The sequence below is a fragment of the Trematomus bernacchii genome, unplaced genomic scaffold (assembly GCF_902827165.1).
Source record: "Trematomus bernacchii unplaced genomic scaffold, fTreBer1.1, whole genome shotgun sequence".
In the NCBI taxonomy this organism is placed as follows: domain Eukaryota; kingdom Metazoa; phylum Chordata; class Actinopteri; order Perciformes; family Nototheniidae; genus Trematomus; species Trematomus bernacchii.
In genome coordinates, this window is record NW_022987720.1 from 7,856,879 (window position 1) to 7,872,194 (window position 15,316).

Here is a 15,316-nt window from a genome sequence, read left to right on the forward strand (position 1 = left end):
TGTGGGTATTAGAGGGAATGAGGTAGTGGATCAACTGGCAAAATGTGGTTTGAAAGCAAACCAGATTGATATTATGGTACCCATCAGTAGAGTAGAAGTCAAATCTGTTACAAAAGTTGTTATCAAGCAACAATGGCAAAAACTATGGGACAGTAACACCAAAGGAAGACATTTATATCAGATACAAAGGGAAGCAACGGGAAGCACTTGGGGGAGTAGTAGAAGAGAACAGAGCATTAACAGCAGGATAAAAGTGGGTCACTCTGGATTAAACTCATCACTGCATCTGATTGGAAAACATCCAAATGGCAATTGTGATGGTTGCCAACAACCAGAGACAATACATCATGTATTTTTTAGCTGCCCGGATTATAACAGACAAAGACTCATTCTGAAAACTGCACTGGAACAACTCAACATCAAGGACATGGATTTCAAGTCAATATATGAAAGTAAATCAAGAAATGAAGCAAACAAGTTGATCTTCAAATTCCTCAAAAGCACTGGTCTGAGGACAAGGATTTAGTATAAACATTTAATAAAACCAACAGTAGGTGGCGATATATGCTCCAAGTGGAAGCGATTCGCTATTAAAGAGAAGAAGAAGAAGAAGAAGACTGATATAAACAAACAAATAGCATGTGCGTTCCATTTTCACTCTCGTCCATCGAAAACATGTTTTAGAATATAAAAATACATGAATGATGAAATGAGCACATAAAGTGCAGACATACTATAAAATCACAGTTAATAGACCTGCATCTGATGATCGCAGTGTTCTGGCGGGTGTGTAGTTTATTGAGTCAGCAATGTAATAATGGCCACTTCTTGCTAAATTTACGATGAGATGGAAAAACCGGATTTGACCAAACAAATCACGGAGCTCTCAGCAGAGGACAGCCGGGGACGCTCCCGCCGATATCAGAGATGTCCCTGCTATGTGTGGGAGGTAAGAGAGGACATTTAAGGGCTATGTTTGATGTCTTTAAGTATCACCTGCTGGTGTTTAGCTGCTGTCTTGTGCCTTAAATCGTTTGTTTACGTCCCTCACTTCCGTTTCGCTTCTCATTTGCTAGCTGAACAGCTGATCAGAGTGGTTTCTTGACCCGATAGCTTGTGTCCGACCGTGTCGACTGTGAAAGGCCAAATAAGGCGTGTCACGGCCGAGGGTTCGGGACACACCAAATTGACTTTGGGCGACAAGGAACCCGTTTTCGCCCAACAACGCAAGACGGCCGATATCGGCCTGGTGTGTAGGGGCCTAGTCCACACTAAACTAAAGAATATCAGTGTCCGGGCTAGGGAGGCGCCTCGAATTTCTGAGGTTGGTTTCATCTGCCTCTCCCACATTTGTAACCCCTTCTCAAAGCTCGGAGCTAACCTCGGGCGGGCCCTGCAACCTACAACCAAGAATGCGGTTTATGCCGTCAGGTGCAGGGCCTGCCACAAGCTCTGTGGGGGAGACGCGGCATGAGATCAGCCTCAGGATAAAACAACACTTATATAGAATAAATAGCGGTTACGGTACGAGCGTTCTCTACCTTCATTTTAAACTCCACGGCCCAGAGAACCTCCAGTCTTTGGGCCTGGAGAGCAGCGGGAGCTGGACCACAGAGACGGGCAGCGGAGAGGAGGTGGATTCTTCGCCTCAAAACGATAGACCCTATACAGGCCTCAATGAAAAATATCAATGATGGGTCTGCCTCCTTTTTATCAGATGGTTTTTAAATCTCTTTTACACATTTTCTTTTTAAAAAGATACTTACCTTTTTTAAGACTTGCAACTTAACAGGTCCCTCCTGTCCTCCCGACGTGTGCTTCTCCCCTCCGGATGTTTTTAGAGACCTCCTCTCTCCCCTTTCACACCAACGGTGTTTCAGGGCCGGTTCGGTGCTGGTGCTTGAAAAGCACCGGGTTTTCCTGTTCACACCGCAGCGGAGCAGCGTCATAGCTCCGGAATCCGGTTCGTTTCGAGCACCAAAAAGTTGTCCGTCGAGAAGCAAGAACCGCATACGTCACGCTTACGTCGGAGGGGGGCGAGATTAACCTGAGCTAACACTTAAGGCGAGTACGGCAAATAAAAGTTGTAACAAGCAGTAGTGCTGAGCAAAGTGACTAGAACGCAACCACACACTTGTTAAAAAAAACACACTTTATAAAGTCAGGCAACACTAACCAGGCTTCGTGTGATTCTGTTTATTTGTACCTTACTTTGACCATCCGTTCGCTGTTATTGATCATTGTGGAGAGCAGGCAGACGTTTTGTTTGTTATTATAGCAGCTATCGGATGGAATCAATACATGGGCTGCACAGGTTGTCATGTCCGACTATCACAAGTAGAATCATAATGAAAAATACGTCGGTAAAAAGTGCCTGTAGAAAACTGCTTAGCAAGTAGTCAGTTTAGCTTCGGTTGCTATGCTAACATCACCCATGTTATACCAGAGAAACTTTCATAACAGCGTTGTGATGCCAAACAGCGTCAATTCAGACTGACACCAAACAGCGTCAATTCAGACTGACACACATTCACTTAAGGGGAACTGGGGATATGTATCAGCTGCTTGTGTGACAGTCAGACAGTGAATACTTTAGAGCCGTGTGAGCTAACCCGGAGCTAACGGGAGAATACACTCGTGGAAGAGCAGCCGGCCAGCACTGCAGCGGTCGGTAAATGCCGCTGAAACACATTAATAAACAATGAACCACGGCACTCTGGAGAAAAGTATAAGGTTGGAGAAGTCGTTATTTAATTTAATCTGGCTTCGTATGATTAAAAGCAACGCAGTCCCCGGCCCGTTGTTATTGTGAGGTGAGCTCCGGCGTTGGGGAGAAACTCAGCGACGTAAACTGTGACGTCATGACGCAGCAGCGGCAGCACCAGTCGGGCTCTGAGCGGTGTGAAAAGAGCCGGCGCTAAACCGAAGAACCGGTTCTGAACCAGAAAAGCTCTAGCACGGAGCTTGAACCGGAGTTGCGTTGGTGTGAAAGGGGCAACTGTGGTGATGGCAAACCAGAAGTTCCACCCTATTTTATATTTTATATATATACATTACCTAAGGGTATTGCTTTTTAAATTAACTATCTAATTATTTATTTATCAAAGTATTATTTAATTATATTGTAGTATTTATCTGTGTATCATTTATTTTTTATACATATTTCCTATCCTTATTTTTATAAATCCTCCTCATCTGGACTCCTTTATGATTTTTGAAATGCATGGGTTTCTTTGTTTATTATTATTATTATTATTATTATTATTATTATTATTATTATTACTACCATTTTATATATTTTTCTTACATTTGATATTATTTACATTTGACATGTCACAGTTTATTTCATGTTTGCACTGTATTGCATGTTTTCTTATGTCATTAGGTTCCAAATTAGGAGATGATATATTTTATTATTTTTTTATATATTATTAATCCCCCGTTTCCTATTTAAATATTGTTTATATTGTTTTATTTATATTTTAGTTATTACTTTCCATTTTTAAATGGATGTTGAAGCCTCCCGCAGGGAAATACCCTGAAATAACCCCTTAATAAAGTATTTTTAAACATCATCCAAGGCTTTTCCCATGTCTCACCTGCACCACCTCTCTAGACCGAGGCCTGGGTTTTAAACACTTTTAGGGACACTTGGTTGACTTCACTTTAAGATATGTCCCCTCCCTGTGTGCCTACTAACCCATGTGTATTTTATATTTTATATTTTACATATTTGTTTTATATTATACATATTTTAACATTTGGGTTGATGTGATTCTTATTACCAGCACTTATTTTTAAAAGCACTTATTTTTAAAAGAACTTTTATGTACTTATTTCATCATTTTTTAACACTAATTTTACCTGCATGCCGATTTTAAACAAAGTCAACCTCGGTCCTTTTAGCCAGAGGTTTTTTTACCCACTTACCAGATCTTTTACCAGATGCTGTGGGACGCAGCCTCGGACACTCCACCGGGGGAGACCCCCTCGCGGGGGCAGGAGTACAGGTTTTAACCCCGCCGCATACGCTCTGTGCTGCAGCCGCTGCTCTCTTTTATCCCTTTTATTCAATTTTTTTAAAACATTTTTAACCCAGACCAAACAGGGCTTTTATAAACTTTTATTGGTTTTACTACAGGAGTTTTTAAACAAAATATTGACCCGAGTTCCCCAAAACCCTAACCCTTACCCTAACCAAGTCTTCACCCTAAAATGAATGATTCCCCTTATGGGGACCTCCATTATGTCCCCATAAGGGAGGCGAGTCCCCACACGTGATTGTGTAAACAGATTTAGGTCCCCATAGTAATAGTAGTATAGTAATGCTAGGCCACACACACACATGCACACGCACACGCACACGCACACATTACAACACCAGCAGGTTGCTCCTTCCTGCTCCAGCCTCTTCACCTCAGTACGGACAATGCCCATCATGGAGGTGGTGGTTTTTGCTGTCGTGCTGCTGGTTTTTACAGGTGAGTGCTCCTAAATAGTGTCTTAAAATAAGCTGTGTTATTTCTCATTATTTCTTTTGGAGAATGAGAAAAAAAAGGTCCCAGGAGGATTTTCTTTTGTCATTTTGTCTAGTCAAAATGTCAAGAATAAAGTTGTGCCAGGTGTAAGAAGAAAGAATATAAGAGGAGAATTACTTTGTTGTACTTTGAGAATAAAGTGAATACGTTAAGAATAAAGTTACCTTTAAAGAATAAAGTGGAAACATTATGAATAAAATTTGATTTTAAGAATAAATTGGAAATGTTAAGAATAAACTTGAAATTAAGCGATTAAAATCAAACTTTCAGTATCAGTACTAGATATTAAAAAAAAGTTTATTTTAGATTTTTGAATTTGTAAAGAATAATATAGTGTCACATTGCTCTTATCTGCTATATACAAAGTTCAGCCTGCTTAGTGACAGGGTATGACAGAAACGTCCTTATCTCAGTCAACATTGAGTTTCACTCAACATGAAAATCCAGACAAGCCTGTTTCCCTCCCCATGTTTTCACTGTCAACTTGTTTTCAATCACTCTTCTTTGGTTAACAAATGAATCTTGGTCAGTTTGATTCACCTCATGACACCTTTGTTATCTGTACATCATTTTGTTTTTACAACCTGCTGCATGTGTTTTTGTTACCTTCATGACGCACATGCCAGCCTCTCCCTGTCATGGTTTTGGATTTGTTGTTTTAATTTTCCACCTTTTATTTTGAAATGTTTTCCTCCTTGTGTCTTGTCTGATCCTACTTCCTGTGTTTGCCTTCCTGTCGTTAGTTTCCCTGGTGTGTCTGATTGTCTCATTGTGTTCACCTGTTGCCCTTGTGTTTCTGCCTCCCCTGCCCAGCTGTGTCTTGTCCTGTGATTACCCTTCTGTGTATTTCGTCTTGTCTTGTCCTGTGCTCCATGTCTGTTCGTCGTCGTTTCATGTCCCTGCTACCTTGTCTCTTCATGTCCTTGTTCCCTGCCTCGTCTATGCTTGTCCATGTCTCCTGCCTGTTCCCGTCTGTAAGTTTGTTCCTGTCTGTCGTGCTCCCCGGTTTTGGTTTTGTTAATTAGTTTCTTGTTTTTCATGTCTTCGGCTTTTTTATAATAACGCTCGCTTTTTGTTAACAAACCTTTTTTGTATTTTTTAACTGCACTTGGGTCCTATTTTCCCCACCTTGACTCTCCCATTCATGATGCAAAGTCACAAGACACTGATAGACCTGCTGGTTTGGTTTCCTCTAACAATGTGCTTATGACAAATGTAATTAACACAGTTCCTAACAAATGATATCACTATGCAAACTAAACAAGCAAACCCTACAGCTTCCCATGAGTAACCAAACAATGTTGTTGTCCCTCCCACAGGATGCAATGCACAGTCAGATGGTGAGTAATGCTCTCATACCTTTTTTAAATCCTTATTTATTAATTTAATTGAAAGGTTTCATTATTATTATTATTATTATTATTATAATCATTATTAGAGCTTTTATTTTTCCCTCATTGCTTGCAGTCTCTTTATAATTTACAAACATTAACTCATTCATTTACATAGTTACCTCCCTTGGTTTGCATATTGTAACATATTTCAATCTTTTTATTATTAGTCATTTTTCTTTACTTATTTATGTATTCTTTTTTGTGTCTTATGAACAAAAAGAGGTTAAAGGTGCTCAAGATGTGCATTTTTGAACTTTTGAACCCCGTTTAATGTCCTAATATTAGAAATAATAAAAAAACTACGCTTAATAAAAGGTAAAAACAACACTTATTAAAGATGTTAAAATTACTGCTAAATAAATAACAATGATAATAAATAATGATGATTAAATAATTATACTTAATTACTAATAGTAACATAACAATAACAATCAAGAACCTGGCAAACATAGATAACAGATGAGCTAGCAAAGCAAGTATTAAAAGATCGCACAAGTACCACTGAAAAACATTAAAGGTCCCATATTATACTATATTTGAACAATATATTATGGGGCCATATCTATACAAAACATATCTCTGAAGTGTTTTGCTCCAAATACATTGTAGCCATGCCTCATACCCCTCTATTTCAGCCCTGTTACAAAAGTGCTGATTCTGGGTCAGTAGCTTCAGATGTAACCGAGCTGCTGCTGGCCACGCCCCTTTGGAGCGCCCGCATGCAAGCAGTGAGCTCTGTGAAGAGTGTCTACTCTACCGGCAGTAACTCAGCTAAACGCTGCCGTGACTAAACGCCATATTATGTTCCAAACCACATCAAGCATTATTTCTGAAACAGTATTGGGATCAAACGCTTTCTCTCTCGTGGGTTTACCACAAGGACAGTACCCTTTTATATCCTGCTTCTTTACACATATTCTCTCCAGCACAGCGTTAGCTCTGAGTGTTAGCGATGCTTGCTAACGTAAACACAGACCATATTACTTTCTGATACAGCACATAGCTTGACATGTTCTTTATTCATGTTTACCGCTAGAACAGTGCCATTGTATGTATTATATATATATATACTTTACTCTAAGTCCCTCTCGTAGACATCCTGCTGAATACACAGACACACAGCTGTGGGAGGGGATTCAGCTAGCCGACTGTATATGGGGACGATAGGTTGGGCCACATTTTAGTAATGTGTTCATGACCGCAGCAAATCTGGATCAGCTCCATTGTACTCCCGTTTTTAGAGATGCGGGTAAGGAGGCAAAGAGAGAGGGTTTTATACATATTTATGTATAAAATACATAAAATAGTGCATTTTGGATAATAGGTGACCTTTAACACTAATTAAATAAAACGGACAAAAAGAGTTAGAAAAAACTTAATTAAAGCATCAAAATGCAATTTAAATCCCTGATTTTGATGCTTTAATTAAAAAAATTCTGAGTGATAAAAAAATAGACAAATGATTCTGAACTCACTTTTTCTACTGTACAGTTTTTAATTTTTAATTCTGTCTCATCTGATTTGATTTCACATGTGTGTATATAGGTTACTAATTCCTGCATTTAACTTTATCCACTTATGTTACATGCAACAATTCATTTCTTCATGTTTTAATGTCTTAAGTATAGTATTTTTGGAGGAACCTGGGACTTCACTTTCAGTACAAACAACAAATATTTTAAAAGCTAAGCTAAGCTAACCACCTGACTCTGTGCCCTATCCATGTGAGCATCTCAGTCTAAACAACAGTATTTTGTTTAAACAACAGTATTTCACAAAATGTCAAACTGGCCTGAGCGCACTGAATAATCTTTGTGGTGTTATTTATTGAAGACATTTTTCTCTGAACCCTGATGCACTGTGTCCCTGCAGTCTGTGGCACCGCACCGCTCAACACTAAGATTGTGGGGGGGGAGGCTGCTCCTGCAGGCACGTGGCCCTGGCAGATCAGCCTGCACGACGGATCCAGACATATCTGTGGAGGCTCTCTGATCAACAACCAATGGGTGCTGACTGCAGCTCACTGCATGAGGTGACACACGACTCTGCACCTCACCTGTCCCAAACACAGTCTGCTAACACAACAAAAAGTATTTGTCTTTTCCCAGCTGCTTTGGTCTCTTTTAATAATTGTGTATCTCTTTGTAGTCTTTTGTGTCTCTTGTCATTTTCCCTTGTGTTAGTTTGTGTCATTGTCTTGCTTTGGTCGTTTTTCGCCCTGTTGTGTAGATATTTTGAGTCCATTATTATCTTTTTAATTACCTTTTTGTGTCTCTTTATAATTATTTTGTGTCTTCTTGTGTCAGTTTGTAATGGTTTTCGTCTTTTGTTGTTTTATTCTTTGTCATCGCATTTTGTCTCTTTGTAGTCATTTTTGGTATCTTCTTCGGCATTTTAGGCCCCTGTTCATAATCCATTTGATCTGACCTGAGTGCTTCCTTTGCATCTGTATTAAACATGTTGTCTCTGTTTCTCAGATCCAGCACTTTCGGTTATACCGTGTATGTCGGAAGGGACACCCAACAACTCTCCAACCCAAACGAGGTGTCCCGGACCCTGTTACAGGTCATCAGACACTCGGGCTATGATCCAAACACAAACGATAACGACATCGCCTTGTTGAAGCTGTCTGCACCTGTGACCTTCACAGACTACATCAAACCCGTGTGCCTGGCCAAAGACGGCAGCACGTACGCTGCCGGGGCAACCTGCTGGGTCACCGGCTGGGGAACCATCAGGAGTGACGGTGAGAATTTATTTTATTAAAAAAATACTATACAAACAGGCTCGGGACTAACGGATAACATGGTACGGGATTACGTAATCAGGATGCATAAAAGGTAACTATATTCAGGGGTGCACATAACTGGTACGCAGGTACGCATGCGCGGCAACAATCTGAAATGCGTAACGTCACTTGTCACAACGCGCCTTTGCGTACCTGATAGGTCATCAAAACAAAACACATATTTCGCCTACACATGTTTCTTGTCAATACTCAGTGGAGTAAATTATTAGACATGTCCAAAAAAAACAAAGACATTAAGCAGCCACTTTGCCGTTTCGCTCCCTGCTAAAATCTTCAGACTTTCTATGACTGATTGAACTGGGTGCTGGCCGTGCCGCGCAGGACATAACCGACGGACCTGTGAAGCTTCACAGGAGGCAGAGGCTTAGATCACTGGACGACAGAGTTGGTCGCCGTGTGCACAGACGGAGCTGCTGTTAACGTCGGTGTGTACAACAGAATTGTACCAAAACTACGTCAACTGGCTGCGGTGGGAGACTCCCCTGTGCACATTCTGTGCCCCGCGCACACACTGCAGAACTGCGCAAAATCAGCTGATCACAACGTTCACGCTCTGTGGTCAAGCTGCTGCAGTTTTATTTACAACAAAGTGGAGTAAAACACACAGCTGCAAACTTACTCAGGGTTAATGGAAGAGTTTGAAATCAGACAGAGGTGGAAGAAGTGTTACTCAAGTAAAATTAGAAAAGTATTATCATCAAAATCTAGTTAAAGTAGCGACAGTAAAAGTAGATTGGTCCATTTCATAATAATGTATATGATATGTTTTATAATTATTGATCATTAAAGTGTTTAAAAATTAGTTTGAATGACTTTGTATACTGCAGGGTAGCTTGTGGATTTACTCCAGGTGGAACTAAAGTCTGATTTAACACTTGATTATATTTTCACATCATTCATCCACATCTGTAAAGTAACTAAAGGTATTAAATAAATGTAGTGGAAGAAAAGTACATGATTTACCTCTGAACTGTAGTGGAGTAGAAGTACAAAGTAGCATAAAATAGAAATACTCAAGTAAACTACAAGTATCTTAAATTGTACCTAAGTACAGTACTTGAATAAGTGTACTTTGTTACTTCCCACCTCTGAAATCAGATATGACTTCAAGTCATGTGATAATTTCTTAGTATTTGATCCTTCAACTTGGCCTCAGGAAATGCAAGGACTTCACAGTTTTGGCAACAAGTTTTGGAGAAAGCAAATTGGAGGCTTACAAAGAGACAGGGAGGTGCATCTTCATCATCTAGCATGCAAGAAGTGTAAATAGAGGACAGTGAAGGAGACACTGAGGAGGACAGTGAGGAAGACTGCACTTATTAACACCACGCTTCATGTGGGGTGAGTACCAAACGCTGTCTCCTGGTACTCATCTGAGTAACTCACTCAAAATGTTATGTGCACACCTGACTATATTCCCCTACAGTTACATAATGACTGGTAACTGTTTTTTGAAATGGGGATTACTAGCAGGATTACAATGTTATAAATCTTGTATAAGTAAGAATGATATATTATATGAACTATCTGAATTTTCCTTTTGCATTTCATATAGGCTTATTTAATTTTTTTCTTAAAATGGACACACGATTTATTAAACAAAAATACTGTGTTTGCATTTAATAAATGTGTTAAACTAAAAACATGTGTAAACTTTACTATTCTTTAACCTAGCCTAAAAAAGAGGATATTGATATTTACTCTCTCTTTATTTGCATTGATATTGAGGAAATCCAAAAGTAACGAAAAGTAATCGGGTTACATTACTTTTAGATTGTGATACTCGGATTACGTTACAGATAATTGTTGTACTACAGGTATCTAGTAAAAGTACCCCTCCAACCCTGTATACAAACCAGAAATACTCATCAGAAACTGTGTGAGGATAGTAATAATATTAATAATTTATTAGCAGCTTTCTGATGATTACTAAATGTACCTATTTGAGCCTCTTCAGGCCACGCCCCCAACCAGTGATGTCACAACAGGTGTTTTCCACCAGGGACACTGGTTACACAATCGTCAAGGTTCAAGAGTTTCAAAAGAGCTTTCGAATAAATAGCAAACACTCCCTCTGAGGTGACATCCGCAAAGAACTGAGTCATCCTGCAAAAGCCCTGCTGCTTGTATTATCATCCTTCATCAGACGGACGTCTTTGTGTGCGGGTGAATTTCAATGATCTGGCCAAACTGGAATGATCTACGTCCTGCTTGTTGTTGGTTTCGGCCTGAGGGAGTGCATTTATGCCCACAAAGTTATTTGGACCAGCAGTTCTGTAACAAACTGACTTAAACTTGTCTGTCTGGTCAGACTTGTGTTAGCATTGTTGCTTAGCCCTAAAAGTGTCAAAGAAGAACTGTGTAAAGTAAGGTCAGATATTAACCCTTACTTATCAGGGTTAATGCTCATCAATTCAAGTAATCCAGGTCATTGTATTTAAGGTTAACACCTTAAAAAATCAATAAAAACGTTTTACTATGAACCAAATTTTCACTATCGTCTGCCATATTTCTGTGATATGACGTTAACTTGGCAAATCCTTTAATAAAAAAAAATTCTGCTTATCTTCTAGTGGTAGTTCTGAATGTTCCCACACTCCCTAGAGGAGAAACCATTTAAATGGACCTATACGGCAATGCTGATTTGAGCTGTCCCAAGGCCATATCAAGACTCTTTAGCCTTTTTTTCAGAATGGTTAAAAGGCAAGATGTCCCAACACATACTATGTCATGTGCAGTATTCTTAAAATACCAGGATGTACTACTGCATATATGGTTACATTTTACAGTAAGGCTGGCCATTCATGACCCACAGTCCTTTGCACAGCACTTATATGATCAAGATGGTCAAAGTTCGCAGTGGTATTTCCCAATAGCATGCACACATAAAACGGTACGTGCTTTTTAAAAAGAAAAGGTGGCTGCGATTCTTATTAGAAGTTCAAAAGATAAAGTATTACATTTGGAAAGCGACTATAGTTTTTAAAACTCTAAATAATTGTTTAACTGCTTACTGTAATTTATATCAAACAACCAGGAGAAAATAGTGCATTCTTTTGGGACTTTTTTTAGCAGAGTATAATCAATGTGATGCTCTTTGTGTGAGCAGGACAGCGAACTACATTGTATGTTTATGGTAATGAAGGACCAGACTTAATACTATTTATTTGTTTTTCTTCAGTTTCACTCCCGTCCCCTCAGAGCCTGCAGGAGGTGAGCGTCCCCATCGTGTCCAACACGCAGTGTAGCGCCTCCTATGGTGCCCTCATCACAAACAACATGATGTGTGCAGGTCTGGATGAGGGAGGAAAGGACTCCTGCCAGGTGAGTCCGCTGAACTGTCCTGTGTTTGGTGTGCTTTGTGAGAGTAAGAGGGATCAAAGCTGAGCTATAGGCTCAAGTACAAGTCCCTCAGAGTTGTACTTCAGTATATTTCTTGAAAGTAAATGTACTTAATATCTTAGTCTGCTGCTGTTATAACCCACATGTCTGGCCTCTGCAGGGGGACTCTGGCGGCCCCTTGGTGAGGAAAAGCGACTCCAGGTGGGTCCAGGCCGGAGTGGTGAGCTTTGGACAAGGCTGTGCTCTGGCCAACTTCCCAGGAGTGTACACCCGAGTGTCGCAGTACGAGTCCTGGATCAACACTCAGATCAACAGCCCCAGCACCCAGCCGGGCTTCGTCACCGTCACCGCGGACAGGTCGTCCTCTGGAAGCACTCGTCTGGTTCCTCTCTCTCTGCTGCTTTCCTGCCTACCCGTCCTCTTCTCTCTCTTTGTGCTCTCATAGGACGTCTAGAGGTCATTAATACGCATGTAAAGCGTCATGTATCGCTGCTTCTCATTCTTTAAAACAAGCAAAATAATCTGCACATAAAGTGAAATATTTTAATTTCAAGGAATTTCCCTGAACATTTTCTGCCTTGGTCCTCAGAAGCAAGTGAGAATTTCCTTTCTGGTGATCCAAAGTCTGATGTGTTTTAATGTTTTTCCCAAACATGGGGAAAAAAGTTTGCTTGGTAAAGAAAATTCCCCCCAAAAATGTTCAACTATATAAAAAAGATAGTTTTAAAAAGGTGTTTGTTGTAATGGGTTACTATTTTCAGCGATAATAGGCTGAGATTGAACATTAGCCAATAATATAATTACGATTAAAATCATTCATGTATTCTCCCAGGGTAGTTTTAGAGTACATCAAGACATTTCACCTGGAAGAAAACAAGATTCCTTTTAATCAAATTGAAACAATACACACTACAAAAGTCCCCTGCTTAACTTTTTTTTCACCTGATACACAGATATAAAAAAGTGACATTCCAGAAAGTTGGGCATGTTCATTTCTATTCTCTCCTATTCTTAAATCATAATTACAGGAGAGAAGACATTGTAGATCAGACCTAAAAAATGGAACACCAGATTTGTTTTCCTCACTTGCATCTCAGGGCAACCAATATCAAGATACTGACACTCGTTTAAAAAAAAAACATAACTTTGCTCATTCTGTTCTCAATTAAAGGTATTTTCTTTATAACGAGAGGGATAAGGCCTATAATATCTAAATATACTTTTGGCATATCCTTTCTTTATTCTTCCCTTATATACAACTTGTATGCAGCAGTTTTGCACAAAACATGTAGTTCAGAAGAATATAAACATCTAAAATGTTATAACTCGGATATGTAGCATAACGTTATGTCTGATGTGTCGTTACTGTTTTTGTTGGGGCTGCAAATAACGATTATTTTCTTTAAAGATTTGAATGCAGATCATCTTTCTTGATCAAAATCGATTTTGTTTATAAAATGTTTTAAAATTGTGAAGAAAAAAAGATATAACTTTTGCACTGACGGTGAATTGTAGGGTTAACAAACCTCTGTGATGTGGCAGAGGCAATACTAAAGACATGTATCTGTGTGATTATACTAACATTCATCTCTTTTAAATTAATTACTGTATCTTATGACACATTTTCTAAAATGTTTTGCACTGAGCAAATGCAACGGTGATTTTATTTAAGCTTTAAATACATGAACTACAAATTATGTTTACATATATAAACATTTACAATACATCATTTTAAAATTAGTCAAATGTTTAACTTCATTGAGGTTCCAAATGACACCAATAAATCACAAATGAAATGTGTATGTCTGATTGAATATATTATATAAAATAAAAAATATATTAAAATCTCTAGTAAGATTTTTTTGATTATGAAGTTTTCTGATCATTCTCTTGGAAAAGGAAAAGTAGCAATAAATGCAGGGACGTGCACAGGTGCGGGCTAATGTTGCCCGGGCAACGGCCCGTTTTCCATTTTTGGCTGACCTGCCCCTCTGGAGAGAGCAAGAGGTTTTTTTTTTTCTGTTGTGGTCGAATCAACATAAGCCCACAATTAGTATTGTAGTGTCTCGCTGCGGGAAACACACCAGCTTCATTCTTCTTCTACTACTTCTTTTACTTCTTCTCCTTCATGTAATTGCCCGCGAAATGTTGAATGAAGAACTCGTTTCAGTGTGAACTCATTCCACAGTATGACCACAAAAGTGTCAAAAACAATGGACTCCAGTGAACACTATTACGGGCACTATAGAGCACGTACAAAAGCACGAGCGCACGCACACACACCTGTCCCTCCACAAAGAGAACACAGATGACCTGGTGCATGCAGGAAAGTCCGGATTTTGAACTAGGTGACACTGATGAGGACTTTACATCCTTCCCAACTCTTTTGAAATGTCATGCCAGACTCTGATACTCTTGTAAACCTGGTGTAGGGTGTAGCATACACTTAACTGTTATTTAGTAGGCCTATTTGAGGGTTTTAGATTATGTTCTCACACATTATCAGTCAATGATTAATTTCCTCCCATATATTTTACTGAGCTGTTGAACCCATAGCCTATAAATGTATTCTGACTCAGAATACATTTACAGGGGTTCAACAGCTCAGTAAAAATATATGGGAGGAAATGAATCATTCACGTAATTGGTGACTTATTCAAGGATGATATTTTCTTATCTTTCTGGCAGTTACAAGAAATATTTAGATCACGTAACAGTATTTATTTGGATATCTGCAAATAAGGCATTTTGTATCTTCACTGACTACGTTTTTTCTTTTAACCTGCCTTGCAATGAAACAGAGAAGTTTATCTTCTTGCTGCCACATATCCCACCCACCCACGGACAGGTGCAATTGTAACGAGATAATCAATGTTCTTCACTTCACCTGTCAGTGGTCATAATGTTATGGCTGACCGGTATATTATTGTTCATTGATTTTAAAATGTCTCCCGTTGGTGACATCTAGTGGAAATATTAAGAATGACACCAAACCTACTTTGACTGCTTTTACTATTTAAATCAAGCATTAAATAGATGTGTGTTCAAATAATTTATACTCAAACACATTTCTTATCCTTTAAAATGAAAATATCAAACCGCTTTTTCAATTTTTTACTCACTGAATGTATGAACAAATAAATGAAAAAGCAAATTAGATTTTTGCATCTTGAGTTTTGATGCAAACAACACGTTATCGTTTATCTGTTGAAAGAACCACCTAAATAATCTGC

The 15,316-nt window shown here is 39.1% G+C and overlaps 1 protein-coding gene across 1 annotated transcript; it reads left to right on the forward strand.

Annotated features, from left to right (window-relative positions):
• Positions 1-4,371: 4,371 nt before the first annotated feature.
• LOC117492279 (trypsin-like) lies at positions 4,372-13,883 on the forward strand. The gene is made up of 6 exons (XM_034142438.1): positions 4,372-4,481; positions 5,858-5,878; positions 7,805-7,964; positions 8,410-8,678; positions 11,923-12,065; positions 12,244-13,883. The coding sequence occupies exons 1-6, from the start codon at positions 4,430-4,432 to the stop codon at positions 12,526-12,528; spliced, it is 930 nt and encodes a 309-aa protein (XP_033998329.1). The 5' UTR covers positions 4,372-4,429; the 3' UTR covers positions 12,529-13,883.
• The last annotated feature ends 1,433 nt before the right edge of the window (positions 13,884-15,316 follow it).